The sequence below is a fragment of the Ailuropoda melanoleuca genome, chromosome X (assembly GCF_002007445.2).
Source record: "Ailuropoda melanoleuca isolate Jingjing chromosome X, ASM200744v2, whole genome shotgun sequence".
Classification (NCBI taxonomy): Eukaryota; Metazoa; Chordata; class Mammalia; order Carnivora; family Ursidae; genus Ailuropoda; species Ailuropoda melanoleuca.
Window position 1 is genome coordinate 18275420 of NC_048238.1, and position 17351 is coordinate 18292770.

General features: G+C 43.5%; 1 protein-coding gene across 3 annotated transcripts in view; it reads left to right on the top strand.

The window, feature by feature from the left end:
- The first annotated feature begins 5090 nt into the window (after positions 1–5090).
- The window catches only part of PHEX (phosphate regulating endopeptidase homolog X-linked), a 212741-nt gene continuing 200480 nt past the window's right edge, over positions 5091–17351 (top strand). Inside the window, exons 1-5 of one of the 3 annotated variants that reach the window (XM_034649535.1) lie at positions 5091–5359; positions 6152–6390; positions 10003–10286; positions 11807–11862; positions 12866–13154. In XM_034649535.1, the coding sequence (XP_034505426.1) occupies positions 13037–13154 (118 nt within the window). In that variant the 5' untranslated portion in view covers positions 5091–5359; positions 6152–6390; positions 10003–10286; positions 11807–11862; positions 12866–13036. Of the gene's footprint in view, positions 5360–6151; positions 6391–10002; positions 10287–11404; positions 13155–17351 lie in introns of those variants that run through there. The other 2 variants (XM_002913929.4, XM_034649537.1) reach the window with 2 other exon arrangements.

Here is a 17351-nt window from a genome sequence, read left to right on the forward strand (position 1 = left end):
TTTTTGGACTTTGAGAAAGTGATATTTGACGGGGCTGTGCCAAAAATGTACTTTAAAAAAGATATACAGATGGCCACAGAATGCCAATGAATTGTATTTTATTCTAGAATATTAAAAAAAGGAAAAGATGTTGATCACACTCTAGATGAAATTGTTTTTTCTGATGGCCCACTATATCATTTTTTAAAGATTTATTTATTTATTTTAGTGAGAAAGAGAGTGTGTACCCGTGCAAGTTGGGGGAGGGACAGAGAGAGAGAATCCCAAGCAGACTCCCTGCCGAGTGCAGAGCCCACGGGACTCCATCTCATGACCCATGAGATCACGACCTAAGCCTAAACTTAAGAGTCAAATGCTTAACTGACTGAGCCACCCAGGGGTCCCTATAATTTATTTTTAAACATTAAATTTAAACCTTTAAATTAACAGCTAAGTTGTGTGGGATCAGTTGTCATAAGCTAAACAACTATATTACAACACATTACCGAAGATGCTGTGCATAAAATATTTTATCCAATGTGGTAGTTATATCTAAGTTTATTGCATTTGTGGACAGAACAATTCAGCATGTGAAATCGACCAAAAAAAAGAACTGTATCCTGGGAACAATTCAAAGGCTAGTAAATGTGTTCAGCCAGGCTCGCGCACCACCTTAAAAAAGAAACATTACTGACTTAGTTTTTTGATGACCACAAAATTGTGCTTAGGTAAGCAATGAAATCCATGGAGTTATCTGTCTGTCTTCATACTTTATAGCTCGTCTCTTCCCAGGAGTGGTCAAAGGCAGTTCACAGGGTGAAAACACATTTAAAAGAGGGTTGCTGGGTGTAGAAGAAAGCCATCTGCTGCCAACCTCTATTGCTCACCTATTCTAAGCCCTTGCAGAACCATTCCCTTCTAAGCTTTTCCAGGATCTGATGTCTTTTTCATTTCACCTCTAAAAAAACAACCTTGTATTAAGTGCAGTGTTGTATAATTACTCAAAGTATAGTCAAACCTGGTCCCCTGATGATTATAAAATGTAATTAAAATGAAGTGTGTCTTAGAAAAGATTTCACAAGGGCATGCCTCGTCAGTCTTGTCTTCGGCACCAAGTTCTGGGAGTTCTCTTATCTGTCAGTCTCTATCCAGTGGGATTTGAATGGAATCATCCAGGATCTTACATCTAGACTTTCTAAGTCTTAGATTCTAAACCTTGTGGTGCTGGCACACTGGGTTAATTCGCTTCCGTAGGGAACTGAGTCAGACATTCTTTATGCCGAGATAACCCTCAGTACTACATAGTTCATGAGGGCAGAAAGATAATCCTTTGTTTACTCAATAACACTGTGGGTACTTCCATGTGTCAGGCCCTGGTGGGGATACTGGACATACCAAGATGACCGCGGCCCTCAGAAACGTCCCCCGATCTACTTGGGGAGACTAACTCACAGACATCAAATAGCAGGCTGGTGTCTCATGATCCTGCACGACGTGCCCCGTGGACATTTGAAACAGTGCAGGTAACAATCTTAAATACCCAAAAATGGACAGAGGAAGGAGGGAGGGACTGTTTTTCAGTACTCGAACGGAAGCACTGATGGTTAGGTGGAAGATACAGTGAAGGGATAGCTGTATATTTTCCAGGTTTCTTTTTTTTTTTCTTTTTTTATTCATCATCATTTCAGATAGAAATGTTTAAGGGAAACCAGGGAAGGGCTGCCAGGAACATAGCAATTTGGTTTTCTAAGATCATTATATTTAGTACTTTAATGTCTAGCTTTTGAGGTGGGGGTGAAGGGTGTTGAATTTACGAAAAAGTAAACAGTTGTTCTTAATTATACCATACAATGGGACTTGCTATGCTAACTTCAAACAAAAATAATCCAGCCTTTTCCCCATTACAGAAACATCAGTGGTTAAACAGAATCGATTGTCTGAGCGGTTACTATAGTTAAATAATGCTAAGCCTTTAAGATGAGCACTAAACTGCAAATGGAATTCGTGGCTAATAATATCAGTGAGGCAGTCTGTTGTGTAATGTAGTATTTATCATGTCCTTTGGAAGACAAATGATCTTTCCTGTTTGTGTAATGTATTACATTTTTTTGAAATTCATGTATCACCTGATGAATTTTGTATAACACTAACTCAATGAAATGTTCCTGGAGTTGGACATGTTGTAAAACATTGTGTCCTTCAACAAACGAACTTGCATAAATTACTTCATTTAAGAATGTCTGAGGTCTTTTCCTTTTCACTTAAGCTGTCAAGGCCCTCAGTTGCTGTAGGTAGCTCATCTTTAACAGCTTTATTTCTCTTAAAAAAAATTCTTGTAGTTTAAATCTATTTGGGTAGGTTGGAAGTGAAAGAATGTAAATGGTAAGCCTCAAGATAAGGGCTACAGTTTTGCCCTTAGAACTGGGCAAGAGGAGCCCTGCCCTGGGTCCTGGTTTCAAGAGAGGCCTTTCACTCAGGCTCTCCGAACAGCTGTACCCCTCGCCACTGGGTGGGTGGTCTGCAGCGCTGATGGGATGTGTGCCCACGTCCCCTTCTAGAATACAGACTGTATCCCCAAGACTTGAAATTTCCTGCCCAAACTGCTCAGCACACTTCCAGGGCCCAGGGGGGTCTCTTTCTCTGTTTATTGTCCCATCGTCCTGATGGAAGACTCTTCCCTGGGCTCTGGTGGGTGGTCAAGGTGCTGCTGCTGGTGGGGGTGTGAGCAGAGAGCAAGGGATGGCTGAGGGCCCTGGCATGCCAACATGTTTTTGCAGGGAACTTCACAGAGTCTGAGCATTCTGGATGGAAACCTGGCCTTTCAGGTGGATAAGTGAGATATTTACAAGTTAGGAAGATGGAATGTATTTAACAGTTTGTAGCCTGATTTATCATTTTAAATGATATATGAATGGACCTGTACTTGTACTCTGATCTCAGATCCTGCAGGGTAGGTATGAGCCTGGGGAACTGCGTAAAAAATGTCTAAAAATACTGATACTGAGTTCTCATTAAGCTGTGTTTGGAAGAATAATGGCAAATATTATATTGTGTCAAATGAGCTCTTTTTATTTTTACTTATTTTTTTTAAAAGATTTATTTGTTTTAGGCAGAGAGAGAGTGAGTGCATGCATCAATGAGGGGAGGGGCAGAGTGAGAGGGAGAGAGAATCCCAAGCTAGCTCCCACTGAGTGTGGAACCCGATGCGGGGCTTGACCTCATGACCCTGAGATCACAACCTGAACCGAAATCAAGAGTCGGACACTTAACCAACTGAGCTACCCAGGTGCCCCAAACAAGCTCTTTTTAGAGTCAAAAACTTTCAAAAGCTTTATGAAACTGAAAATAATCAGTTGAAATTTGAAAATCTTATCTTTGTTCCCTTTCCTCACTTGTAGAAGATGCCTATGTAATGGGCATCCATCCTTTCTTTTCTTTTCCACTGAGTATTCTATTGGCAGAAAGTTCTATAGAGCAAGAATAGGTGTTCATTTGATAAAAAACAGGTTCAGTGCACCCAGAGAACACTTGACATTAAAGAATCCAATGGTGAGTTGTTATGGCAGAGGAGGCATGAGCAAGAAATGATTTCCCTCTTGTCCTTGATGATGTCTAGTAACTTCAGAGAAGCGGTCCGTTACTGCTACTCTCTCGATTCCTTTCTTTTCATCCCAGCTGCAAAATCACATTCCGAACCCAGCCTTTGCAGGCTGCCTTCTGTCATCAATTTGAGATTCCAGGTGCATGCATCCTGCAATGTTAACTGCCTTCTCTGTAAGGTCCCACGGGTGTAAAGATGTCCAGAGCATGAGGAAGCCCTCAAGTGGCTCAAGGACAGGAGGAAGCAGACAGGTGGATTTTCACACTTGGCTATTCGTACTGCCAGTAGGAGCACAACCAGCTAGGATTGGAGGATGACCAGGGTCTGTGGTGAAGAGCAAGAGAAAGGACCAGAGAAGAAGGGACATTGTGGTTTTAAGTTGCATTTCCTTTGCGACTAATGAAGTTGAGCCACTTTTCCAATGTTTATTGGTCACTCGGATAACCTCTTTTTGAAGTGTCTCTTCAAATCTTTGGTCTACTTTTTCTATCGGGTGATCTGTCTTTTCTTGTTGCTTTGTACACATTCTGTGTATATTCCAGAGATGAAGGACAGGGCCCCCCTTTGACATACCTTCCAGGCAAAGAGAAAACCATTGCAATGCTTTTGGCAGAGATCATCTGAGCGTCTTGTGTTGGGGAAGAGTAGGAATTTGGTATGACTTTAAGGTCATGGATGAAGAAGGGAGCCAGGCTGATGTTTGGCTGGTAAGCAATTGTATGGCTATGCTGATTCTTAAAATACTGAAATCATTCTATGCCTCTTGGAAAGTAGGTGCTGCCCTGAGCCCTTAATGCCTTCCCTTTCTTCCCTTCCTCTCCTCTATCCTCTCCTCTGCTCCCTTTCCTTTTCTGTTCCATTCTTCCTCCCCCTCTCCTCCCTCCTCTAGTAGATCTTCACTGAACACTTCCCGTAGGCGTAGACAGGCCTGAATAAGAATTAACAACAACAACAACAGCAACCACTAGGAGCCATCCACAGATGTATCTATGCAGGCCAAAACATATGAAATATGAAGCGGCGCAATAACAGTGATGCCTAACATTTCTTCAGACACCATTTTAAGTACTTCGTCTTATAATAACTCTGTAAGGTAAAGATTATTGTTATCCCCATTTGTCAGATGACAAAACTGAGACCCTGAGAGATGAGGCAGTTTTCTCAAGGTCACATAGAAGTAAGTGGCAGTGACTGCGTTCAGTCACGGGTACCATGCCCTTAAGTGCTGTCGCCACTGTGCCGTGCCGCCCGGCAGCATGGAACGTGCTTCAACCTGAATGGCCATTTCCAGTTACAGAAGGAAAGGCAAGGGGACTGTAGCTGTCAGTGTTCAGGCCAGAAAAGCAGAAAGCTCTCTACCTATCTTAAAGACAGTGTATTTAATGCAGAGAATTGGTTCTAAAGCTATTGGAACCAACTGGCAGAAGGAGTGAAGTGGGCACGATGGTGCTCAGAGTTCCGTAAGTTCTTGAAGTTGCTACTGCTACCAAAGGAGGACAGGTGTTGACCCCAAGTCCACAGAAACACTCATGCCTGCAGCTGCTGCTGACTGGAACTCTAGGAGCCACGGTCCCACAAAAGCTTCTGTAGTCTGTGCGCACCAGCAGCCATTTGCCTCTGCTGCTGTCACCTCTGCCCCCACTCTTGTAGGAGCCCACTGTCACCTGCTGGAGCCGCGGGTAGAACCGGGAGCAGCAAACAAAAAACCAAAGCAGACTTGTATGTGCCTCCTGCCCACGAGTGCCTCCCACTGACAGAATCCAGAACTCAGCTGGCAAGGTAGCTTGGAAAATGTAGTTTGTGGGCTTGACACCGAACATGCTAGAAGGTCCAAGTGAGGCTGAGACCCAAAGCATATCCTCCGTGCTTAGTATTGCACAAGGAGATGTGGGTACAGGGAAGAAAAAAGCTTATATTGTTGAATCCAACATACAATTGGTTGTAAGATGTACCACAATACTATGTACCATTAAGAAAAACAAATGCTGTCAAATTAAGATACCCTCTATTCTAGAGATGTTAAAGCTTGAAAAAAAGTCCCTCTTAAAATTGATGCAATATGGTAAATGCCTTCCCTCAACTTGCCCGTAGCCTAATGAGGTGGATTCCCATACAGATCATTGTCCCACAATCTAAGTGATATGACAGGTCACCCCATGACCTTGATAAGAAGAGGGCTTTGGGATGCTTTCCAAAGGAGTCTGAATGGAGTCTCAAAAGATGAACCTGAGTTTCTAAGGAAATGGTTTTCTAGGCAAAAGAATGTTGTTTTCTGAGAGCAAATAGGCTGGGTGACGTTCGGTGTGTCTGGGAACTTTAAGGGGGTTTGGAATGACTGGTGTGTAAATTGAAGGGCAACCAAAATGAGCCTGGAGGATTGCCGGGGTTCAGTCACGGAGGACATCTGTGCAAAGCATTTGGACATTTTCCCAAAAGCTGGCAGCAGCTCTTGAAGGGTTTTAAGCACCATCATAAGTCCATTTGAAATTTGACTCGGGTTTGCAGTTCAGTGGGCTCCTGGCAGTATGGCCCGAGCTGTCGTTAACTATTGAAATACCTCCTTCCTTGCAGTGGCTGCTGCTCCAGGCCTTCCTCGCAGCCTCGTCTGCCCCAAGCCCTCTCCCGGGACCCTCCAGATCCAGCAGCGAAGAAGTGCTGGCTATGTGGAGCAATGAGCCACGCCACTCCACGGCACTGCTGCCTTGGCGTCCATGTTGTTTGGCCAAGCCACCCGTGGAGACCGGAAACTGGCCTTTGGCCGTCATGCTGGTCCATGCCCTGGATAACAGTGTACAGGGTCACGAGCAAATGTAAGTTCCTGGTAGGGGTCCCCCCGCAGCCCTTATGATCAAGGAACGGTCTCCGTCGCCTCCCAGGGTGCCCCTTAGGTAAGAGCCCCACAGAGCTTACCACAGCTCTGCTGGTTTTGGTTTGAAGTGACCAGTCTGGCCTTAGCCTGGGAACCCCAAAGCACTCCATCCCCGGGACGTCGTGAAGGCATGTGCCCAGGTCCTGCCTCTTCTCTGTGTACTCTGCCTTGACCTCCCCATGTCGCCCATGGAGGCATGCTGTGCCCAGCCTCCAGGACCTATAAATAAGAATCTTCTCCATTTCAATTTTTCCTGTAGTCTTTGGTTGAACCACAGCTCGAGATCTGGCACCCTCTGCTCCACTTAACAAATGCTATTTTAACAAAGTCATAGCAGCCTGGCACTTGAATTATTTAAATATTGTAAAATATTTTGAATGTCATCCCTGGGTTCTATAAAGTTTAACGTTTAGTTTTGTTAGTTCTTCAGTTTGCCTTAGTCAAAGAGATTTGATGGTTTCTCTAAGCCAGTGGTCCTCCAGATGTCCTCAGACCAGCAGCATTGCCATCACTGGGGAGCTTCTTAGAAACACACATTTCAGACCATCCAAGAGCTACTGAGTCACACACTTGAAGAATAGCACCCAGTAATCTGTGTTTAAACCAGCCTCCCAGGAGATTCTGGTACCTGACCACACCAACTTGAAAATCACTTCTCTAAGCCTCTTGCCTTCATTAAACATCTGAGTAAGCCATCCTTGAACAGTTGGCTGTAATTAATCACAGGCATACAAACTTCCGTGTGTTGGTCGCCGAAGCAAGGGGTCAGCATGAATCTGATCAGTTTGAGGCTGTGGCACATAAGCACTAGTTGCATGAACGGTTATTACATTTTAATAGAATGCAGTGTACTGGAATGCTTTTGGAAAGGTCTGGAGGGTTTTGGAGCTGTGTTACTCATGTTTTTAATTTTCTATATTTTATGACTCTTTGACATCTTTGGGCCTTGCGGACCCAGGGAGGGCCTGCCCCTCCCAGGGTTAGCAAATTCCTAGAGATAGTAAATGATTTGCCTTGTAGCGTGCCTTTGAAATGCAACCCAACCAATCCTCAGTCTGTACCCTCACCTGCCTCCTTCGTTCAGGCTCCTGCAGTCCAGGATACTGTCCACCCAGAACCAGATCACCCCAGGGCCAGGCGGGGGGTCAACTCCTGTAGACCAGTACCTGCCGAAATTTTTCAAACTCTCCCTTCCTAAGCCTGTCTCAGCTGCTTAGCCTGCCTGTTCATTTCTTTTCTTGAAAACTGTAATAAAAGGCTCTTGTGTATACTTTCCCCTTGCTCCTTTCCCCCCCCCTTGCTCCTTCTGTTGCCTGACCAACCTTGGTGCTTCTCCATGTGGCTGTGAGAACTGTGAGTAATAAACTCTTCTTTCAAAGCCTTTCTCTGTGTCCATCATCTTCCTCTACCTGTTTAAAACAAATCTTGGGTGCATTTCAAAACAAGAGCTTGACAGAGTTGAGTTCCGTCTGAGTGGCTCAGTCATTTGCCCATCATGCGAGCTTGGGAACGTTACCCTCTGCCGGCTTCGTTGTCCTTATCTGTAAAACAGAAGATTCCTCCACCGCAGGGCTGATGATAATACACACAAAGTGAGTGTGCCCTGATGAAGCAGTAGGATGTGAGAAAGTCCAGAAATAAATCCCCCTTTAGGCTCAGAAGTCAACAGCACAACACGCGGTTGGAAGGCCTTTCAAATGTGGGTATCTTTCCTCGTGTTCATTTATGAGCAGCGGCAAATCAGCAGACACTCTTGTTGCCCAGCCAAAAAAAGTTTTCCCCCATATTTAATGATGGCTGCAGTTCCTGGGAAAGAAATGAAACCTGATAATTAGTCTTTTCAACAAGAGAATTAGAGGAGGCATAGTTTATCGCTTTCCCTGGGTCTCAGGTGTCATTTTGACACGCTGTACCCACCTTCACTAATTACCTGAGGTAGATAAGCAAATTCATCAAGTAACAGGGCAGAGAGAAAAGAGGTTGGAATTTGAAACCTCTCAGGCCTTAAGACAAATACCTGCTGTGTGACCTTGGGCAAATCGCTTAATAGCTCCAAACTTCAGTTTTCTCATCTGTAAGAGGAGACGGAACACCCAGCTAAGAAAGATGTTTGAAAAGATCAGATATAACGTAAGTAATGAGTCTCATTAGTGGGAGGCCTGGGACTTGAACCCTCCCTAGTCTGAAGGGCCTGCCAACAAGTAACAGAGCTCTGCCGCAGCCCGAGGCTCTGAGGCTAAAGAGTCTTCAGCTCTTCTTTCCCTTTCCTCCCTCCCCCCTCCGCCTTCCCGGGGATGGATGAATACATTTTTCAGGTTTTGAATCATTTCCTTCTTTTTCACTGAAATTGTAGCTCACATGGGATTTTACTGCCTGAAACAGAAGGCCCGGCGCCTCTGAGTAATGACCAGATGCACTCATGTAGCATAAAGACTTCCCTTCGCTTGTCATCCCCCGCCACTGAGGTTGGGTCAAGGTTGCAGGACTCCATTAGCTCTGGATAAATAATCTTACCTGGGAGTCCTACAGGGAGAGATGTCAATACCCAGGGAGTCACAGGTCCTCTGGGGTTTGTCCTATCTGGAAGCATTCCCTTTTTCCCCTCAAGCTGTCCATTCTATCAGGTCTCCCTGGAAGTCTTCCCAACGGATCTGTCATTCAGGGTTTGCTATTTCTCTGGACAACTTGTTGGCCTTTAGTGCTCTGTAACTAAGTGGCCAAGGGCTTTGCCTATTTTTATGACTGGCCTAGTTTACCAGTCTGGAACTCTGGGCATGGCTTCTTTGTCTGCCCTCACAGGGCCTTGCACGGGGCCAGACACCTGAGAAATGGTCAAGAAATTTCTGTGGATTCCATTGACTGATTCCAGTTAAAGCTCAAGACAGTCCTGGAGGTTCTGAATGGAAACAATTGAGTGAATGCAGACCAGATGATTAAGCAGACTCCCTCGCGTACTGAGTTTTCAGTTAACTAATTTTCATGGCTCTTGAGGAATTGTAACGTTTTTGTCATCCCAGAATGACACTTCACCACAAAACACACTAAATAACATGCCATAGTTTTAATATTACGGTTTCAGACAAAGACACATTGACCAATTTCCCTGACACAACAGCTGGCATTCAGAGAACATCACAGAGAACGGTTTTGAGAAGCTGGTCACGTGCAGGTGAACATTTTGCTTTGTGTTAGTGCGCCATGTGGGTGAGGATAAGCATCTGCTACTACCCTTTTAGTCCAGGGTTTCTGTGAAGGGCCAGGAGCAAATAAGCTCCACGGGCCGTATCTGTGGCATGAAACGTCTCAACTCTGACCTGGTAGCATGAAAGCAATCAGAAACAATATGTAAATGAATGGGGGTGACTTTGTTCCAATAACATTTATTTACAAAAATAGGTGGTGGCCGAGATTTGGCCCATGTGCCCGAGTTTGCAGACCCTTGCTTTTGTCTCTTGTAAGCACTCATTATTTTTCTATACTTTGAACTTCTTTATTTTGCTCTTATTTTTTTTTCTGTGCTACAACCTTTTTCTTTTCTTCTCTTTTTTTAAAGATTTTATTTTTAAGTAATCTCTGCACCCAGTGTGGGGCTTGAACCCACAACCCTGAGCTCAAGAGTCACACGCTTCACCGACTGAGTCAACCAGGTGACCCTTCTGAGCTACAAGTTTATTTTTAAATGCAGTTTGAGTGCAAGATAATCAACATCTCCCAAAAGGTTGAAAACTTAATGCAGAAAATGGCACAGAATGGAGAATGCACCTTCTGATGAATGAGTCACCGGCACCCATTCTTCTACCAATCTCCACCTGCTCTCAAGTCTTCTTTACTCCTTTGGTGAGTAAAACAAAACTTTATTAGTTGGGTCACATGAACAAAGTGTATTTATTTTCAATACCTCGAAAGTTATTATTTTTATAGGCTTGTTTTCACTGTTCAAGTAATACATTTTTCTGTCCGCATTTGCATATCTTAACTTGGGATGGAATGCATTGTAATTTTCCTATTACAATTAATGGAAGTCTTTTTTTGTTTACTGGCTTTTCACTTCGCAATTGAGTATTCCAGAACGAATTCATGGGGTAAAGTGAGGAATAGGTGTACTTCAGGGTAAGTCCCAATTGCCCTCACCTCTGGGGAAATCACCAATCTGAGGTGGGTGAAGGTATTGCACTCCCCCTGCCCCCTCCCCGCTGGCAACCTGCAGCCGCCATTGCCTGTCAGTTCGGCTCTGGAAGGTGTGAGGAGATTCGGAGGAGAAAGGAAAGCGGGAAGACGTGGTGTCAATGCTTGTGTGGATGTCCTCTCCCTCGTGCCCGGGGAGCTCTGGGAAGCCGCAGACGTGCGGTATATGGCGGTGATCCCCTCACTGACTTTCCCTTTCCTGAGTTTGCTATGCTGCTTGAGGCTGGTCCTTGAGTCTCAGTGTTCTCGTGTGCAAACCAGAGATAAAAATACCTTTGCTATCAAGCATATACGTTTACCATGAGGTTAAAACGGGAAACGAACGTGCTATAGCTCTGTGATATGTCATTATCATTTGAGCACTTAGAAGGAATTAGGAGGCTGAAGGACCCCCAGACACTAGCATCGGAGTGTCCCAAAGCTGCTTTTTACGAGAGAGCACTTGGAGCTGACTCACCTGATTTTCGTTGTTCTTATTTCTTCCTTCACTGTTATGGGCCATGAACTGTAGATGCTGGGATTATAGCATTGAACTTGATGGATGTGATTCCTGACTTCATAGAGCTCCTAGTCTAAGATGTACTATGGATTCAAGTCTAAAAACTCATGGGAGAATCCCATCCTAGGAGCCAAAGGCCTGCTAGGATGTGTTGTGGACCATGCAATATGTGCCCTCCTTAATACCCATCACCGGCCTATCCCATGGTGCACTGGGTGTTATACACAAATAATGTATCATGGAACATTACATCAAAAACTAAGGATATACTGTATGGTGACTAACATAACAGAATAAAAAATTATTATTAAAAATAAATAAAACAATATGGCTATTAAAAAAGATGTGGAATAACAACAAAATAACGACAGGGAATGAGCATATAATATCTACAGCATACTATGATGTCATAATTTGGACAAAGGCTCATGCTCTTCTGCCTTTGTGGCAAAATGAAATGAGCAGAAAGTAAGGTAGGATGCGTTTTGGAATAAGTCTAAAGCCTGGAAGAATCCCATGCTAAGGATGTAAGGCCTGACCCAGACCAGCCAGATAGGACCGTGAATACGTGGCCATGTTATGCCGGGCTCAACAGCGTCTGCTGAGCTCAGGTGTGACCCACAAGGCTATGGGCACAAGTTTTGCATGAGGACTGTGCTCTGCTGGTTTTCAGGCGAATCCTCCACCCCCACCTCCACTGTCCTATGAGCTTCAGCAAAACCAAAACAGGTAAGGAGTAAATGTGTTGTGAATCAATGATATCTCTATCATTGGCTAATAAAACCCATAGCACTGGATGCTCAATTGCCTTTCCCCATGAAGAAAACAGATTTTCATAATTGAAATTGTTAGCATAATTAAACAAATCAAAGACCCAGTCATTAACTCAGTCTTTCCAGTGAAACCAATTGCCTTTGATTCTATCCTGGAGAATCCGTGCAAATGGGCGTTTTATGTAAACTCCAAGCTGTACTAACCAAAGGCTGCCTTGGTGGGCCTGGAGGGCAAAACACACAGGGGCACTCTCCATCAAAAGATGCAGGGGAAAAAAATCTTGTACCATTTCTTCTGCGGTTGCTAATAAGCTTATTTCGAACACTTACCCTTCTTTTTTACAATTCTTAGCATCACAGAGGAAGTGCATTTTCTTTCTCCTTAAAAAAAGTTCCAGTCCAAACCAGCAGCCTCTGTAGGTTGTCTTAATTGCTACTTTGCACTGCACTGGACTATGACTCTGATTTTTGGCACATGCCGTCATACACAAAGTTCCTAAAATAAAATGCTCCAGGATATCCCAGGAACTCTTAGAGGGCTTTATAAAGGGACTTGCACACAGAAACAATAGCTTTGATGGAGACAGTTCAGGCGAGCAGAATGATTAGTACAAAAGAATTACGTGATTCGTTGAGACCTTAAAGTGGGTCCGGAGAATCCTTGCCACCTAACTTATCATGGTTTGGGGGAGTTTGATGAGAATCCAGTTTTGATAAAGACAATTGTTTTTTTCCTCCCTCAGTGACTATACATTTAAATAGCTAAAACATCTGTTCAGCCACATAGTAAAACATGTACACTCAGAACGCCTGAGAGAAGAGCCTGCCAAATCATCGGTTGAGAGGGACTTTGCTGGGGGGGGGAGCACCAAGATAAAGCAACCACTGTTTGTTTTGTCTGGTCAGGGGGAAAGCCAAGGCAACCAATATTTTGGGTTTCTTTTATTTCATTTGTGAAGAAATATTTGAGAAAGGGTGGCGAGGGAAGATTTCCTGACGGGATTTTTAAAGCTGTCTATTACTAGAAGAGCAAGAGAACCTTGGATGTCAACGCCTAACAGACTCTTGAGACCAGCCACCAAACCACAAAAAGAGACTTTTCTCTTCGCGTGGCCTCTACGTCCCTCCTGATGGAGGCAGAAATGGGAAGCAGCACGGAGACTGGAAAGACAGCCAATAGAGGCACTCGAATCGCCCTGGCTGTGTTCGTTGGTGGCACCCTGGTGCTGGGCATGGTCCTCTTTCTAGGTAAGTGGGGCGCTGGAGGCCAGGGAGCAGGGCGAGTGCAGTTAACTCTCCTTGTGCTTTATTCTGGCAAACCTTGTCCAGATGCAGGTGGAGGGCTGTTTGCATGTGTGAGTAGGTGGTGTATCCTTAGCTTCTATTAAATATGCAAAAGGAACCTTTTCTTTAGGAAGCTGAATAAATAAATACACGCACACACCAAATGTATAGTCCAGAATGCCAAGTGGGTATAAAGTGGCTTCTGGTGGCTGGAGGATTCGGTTGCACTGGGCAAACATTTTTTTATGCATTGCATTTTACATTTAGCAAAACGAGGGTTTATGAATTCATAGTCAGATACTGTCATTACTTTGTGAGGGAAGACTTGACGTTGTGATCAAAACCACGCTGGAATTTTTTTTTCCATTTGATTTTTGCAAATGTTTGCCTCAATGAATCATGAAATTTAACTTAAAAAAATACAAAGCAGTCTTTAAACATGCACCTTAATGATATTCCTCAATGCTTTTCTAATCCAGTGACTCTGGTGGGATGAAATTTTAACTGTCTTTCTAGATTTAAAAATTAATATGAAGGAGAACAGAGGGTTTCCTTCCAATATTTGAAAGGTATTGTGATTCAATTATTTTAATGACTCTTGGTGAGAATGACGTACACAGAGAGTATATATGATGAAAAGGATATCCCTATAAAGGGGAGACGTATGTTCTAAAATTGCAGGCATTTTGGACCCTCGATTATGACCCTTTGTATTTTCCTCATACAGCCCATACTATTTCACTAGCTTGAAAGCTAGACAGGAACAAGCCCCTATCCTTAGGAGACTTGAGGTGCAGTGTGAAATGCAGCAAGCCTGGAAACGTTCTTTGGCTTGTACAGGTTGCAGGAGGCCATGTTTATTTTGGCAAGGGAAAACCAGTGATCCGACTTTAAAAGAGTTAGGGTTGTGTGGTTGAAAACTCTGCTAAAACCAGCAAACCATCTTTCCATGTTCTCTGTGGCTGCAGATTTAGGAAATTAGATAGGTTTATTGCTGCAGCTAAACCTCCTACTCCTGCAACTGAATTTGTGGGTCTCAAAAACTTTTCTCAGATTTCTCAGCACTTGGGGTTTAGACATGTGTCCTATCCTGACATTCAAAAGAGAGGAAAATGATATGGGCATGCCCATATGGGAACTACATACTCTGTGGGAAGTGAGTACAAAGTTAGACTATTTGTATTTTGCGAACACTCCCAAACTTCGAAAATCCAAATGATGATTGTTTATGTAAAAATATGTACTCTTTTTAATGATGTTACTGCTGCGTGAAGCATTTGAACGACTATATTCTGAGGCTGTTACATATTAGTTGGAATTTTTTACAAAATATTTTATTTATTCCTTTGAGAGAGAGAGAGAAACAGAGCACAGGCAGGGGGAGAGGCAGATGGAGAAGCAGGCTTTCTGCTGAGCGGGGAGCCTGATGTGGGACTCAATCCCAGGACTCACAGATCATGACCCGAGCCACCCAGGTGCCCGTAGTTGGAATATTCTCAATGGCAGCAAATCTTTGTTCCTTGAGAGGAGATGATTCTTTGGAATCAGCTCTAAAGTTTTTAGAGCACAGTAAAACTCATGAAGCCAGGCAATGCTATGAGTAAGGAGGCCTGCATAAACAGAAAAAAATAATTTGCAGTGTGCCCAATTACCTGTTTCTTACTGCAAATTTCTAAGAGGATATTAGAGAATAAAAGCGTGGCCTCTCTACACCTTCACTAGCCGGTGTGGCTGGTGTGGTCCGTGGGCTGGCAGCATGCGCACCACTGGGGAGCCCCAGCTTCCCCCAAGAACTACTGATTCAGAATCTGCATTTCCATAAGATCCCCCGTGATTCATTTGCAAATGAAAGTCTGAGGAGCCTTGCTCTAGCTTGACCATGTCCACTTAGATGTATACGTTTGGGGATACTTGCTTTAAGATAAATGCACATTCTTTAGTAGGTTTTTGTCAAACATCTCTGCACTTTTCAGACTTCCTTCCCCCCCCAACCCTTCTTCACTGCCTAGTCCCCCAGGCTCTGCTACCCACCTCTGCTGAGCACTTAGTGAAGTCCTTGTCTGAGAATCTCCAGGGACCTGCCAGGCAATGCTCTTTGTGACAATATTCCGGTTAAGTCCTCCTCTTCAAGGCGCTTCCTGGTTGATATTTTTCTGTCTGTCCAAATTTAGGCACATGCCTGCAATTTCTAGCATCCCTCCTTACCTCTTTGCATTTTAGGCTCTGGGCTAATCTCTTTCCTAAACCTTAGTCCTTCTACGGTAAGAATGACTGCCATTGGCCTTGGTCTCAGAGAAGCTAGAAAACTAGAATTTAAAATGACAGGTATAGTCATATGCCTATAAATAGCTTATTTTAAAACGTCCTTTCTTCTTTTCCTCCTTCCCCCCTTCTTCCTCCCCACAGTCTATTTCTCAGATGTAATAGTTGGCAAACGTTTTCTGTAAAGGGCCAGACTGTAAATATTTTCAGCTTTCTGAGCCATCCAGTCTCTGCTGCTGCTACTCGACTCCATTTTACCAAGAAGGCAACCACAGACAACTATGTACACAAATAGGCATGACTGTATTCTGATATAATTTGATTTCTGAGCAGTGAAATTTGAATTTCAGATCATTTTTATGAAATATTATCCTTCTTGTGTTTTTTTCCAAGCATTAAAAAATGTAAAAATCATTTTTAACTCATGGGCTGTACAGAAACCGGCAGAAGACTGGACTTGGCCCATGGGCCATAGTTTGCTGACTCCTACTTTATGGTCATTCTCACACTGTCGATCTGTGGATGACTCCACTGCATTCTGAGGTCATTTCTACTGGTTATAGAAAAATCTAAAATAAGAAACCAACTGCTCCTTAAGTTTTTATAAAGCACCTAACCAGTAAAAACTAACATTTTCATTTTTTCCCTAAAGATTGTATTCATTCATTTGAGAGAGAGAGAGAGAGCACAAGCAGGCAGAGCAGCAGGCAGAGGGAGAGGGAGAAGCAGACTTCCCACTGAACAGTGAGCCTGACACGGGGCTTGATCCCAGGACCCCGGGATCATGACCTAAGCTGAAGGCAGGTGCTTAAGCGACTGAGCCACCCAGGCGCCCCATTTTCATTTTTTATATTAAAAATATTCTCCTTGTTGTCCCAATTTCATTCACCACAACTTCACATCATCTGGGCTTGCTGATTCTTATTTATTTGCAGGATCTTAACCCCCCATGAATATAATGCTCTTCCTCAAGGGGTTAGGCTTGTCTGCATCCCAATTAATTTAATTTAAATCTCCTTTTTACTCATATTCAGATAAAGATTTCTAGTTCTGCTTCCTTAAAGAGTTGGGTCAAGAGTTCTTTTCCATGAAATCAGTAACTCCTTAAATTAACCATTTCATTAGCTTTTTTAAAAAAATAAAATAAGGCTAGTATCCAGATGGTACTGTCCAGAATCGTAACAGTATTACTTATAATAAAGTTCGTTTTTCCATTATAAAAAATAATACAGGCTCATTAAAGAACATTTGGTAAACATATAGAGGTAGACTGAAGGGAATATGTCCCCCATGGTTCCATCACACAGACATAATGAAACATTCAGTACTAATATTTATGCTGCACATTTATATTTTTATCTAACTTTTCTTTGCTCCTTAAAGAAATCAAATCACACCTTTACGCTAAGGTAAATCTTTTCTTTTTTAGAAGGTTTATTTGTTCAGGGGCACCTGGGTGGCTCAGTTGTTTAAGCGTCTGCCTTCAGCTCAGGAACCCCACGTTGGGCTCCCGGCTCAGTGCGGAGCCTGCTTCTCCCTCTCCCTCTGCCTCTGCCACTCTCTTGCTCTCTGTCTCTCTCAAATAAGTAAATAAAATCTTAAAAAAAGATTTGGGAGAGATGGAGAAGCAGACTCTCCACTGAGCCGGGAGCCCAATGTGGGGTTGATCCCATGACCCCAAGATCATGATCTGAGCCAAAATCAAGAGTGGGATGCTCAACCGACTGAGAAACCCAGGCACACATGAGATACTTTTTTTCTTAAAAATAGACCTGAGATGTTCCATAGGCAATTTTCTTATATCTGTAATGTAACACAAGTAAAAAGGCTGTTTGGAGGATGGCAGCAGACAAAAGAACAAAGAAAAAGCAGGCTCCTCTTAGAATGTGGGTTAATAAA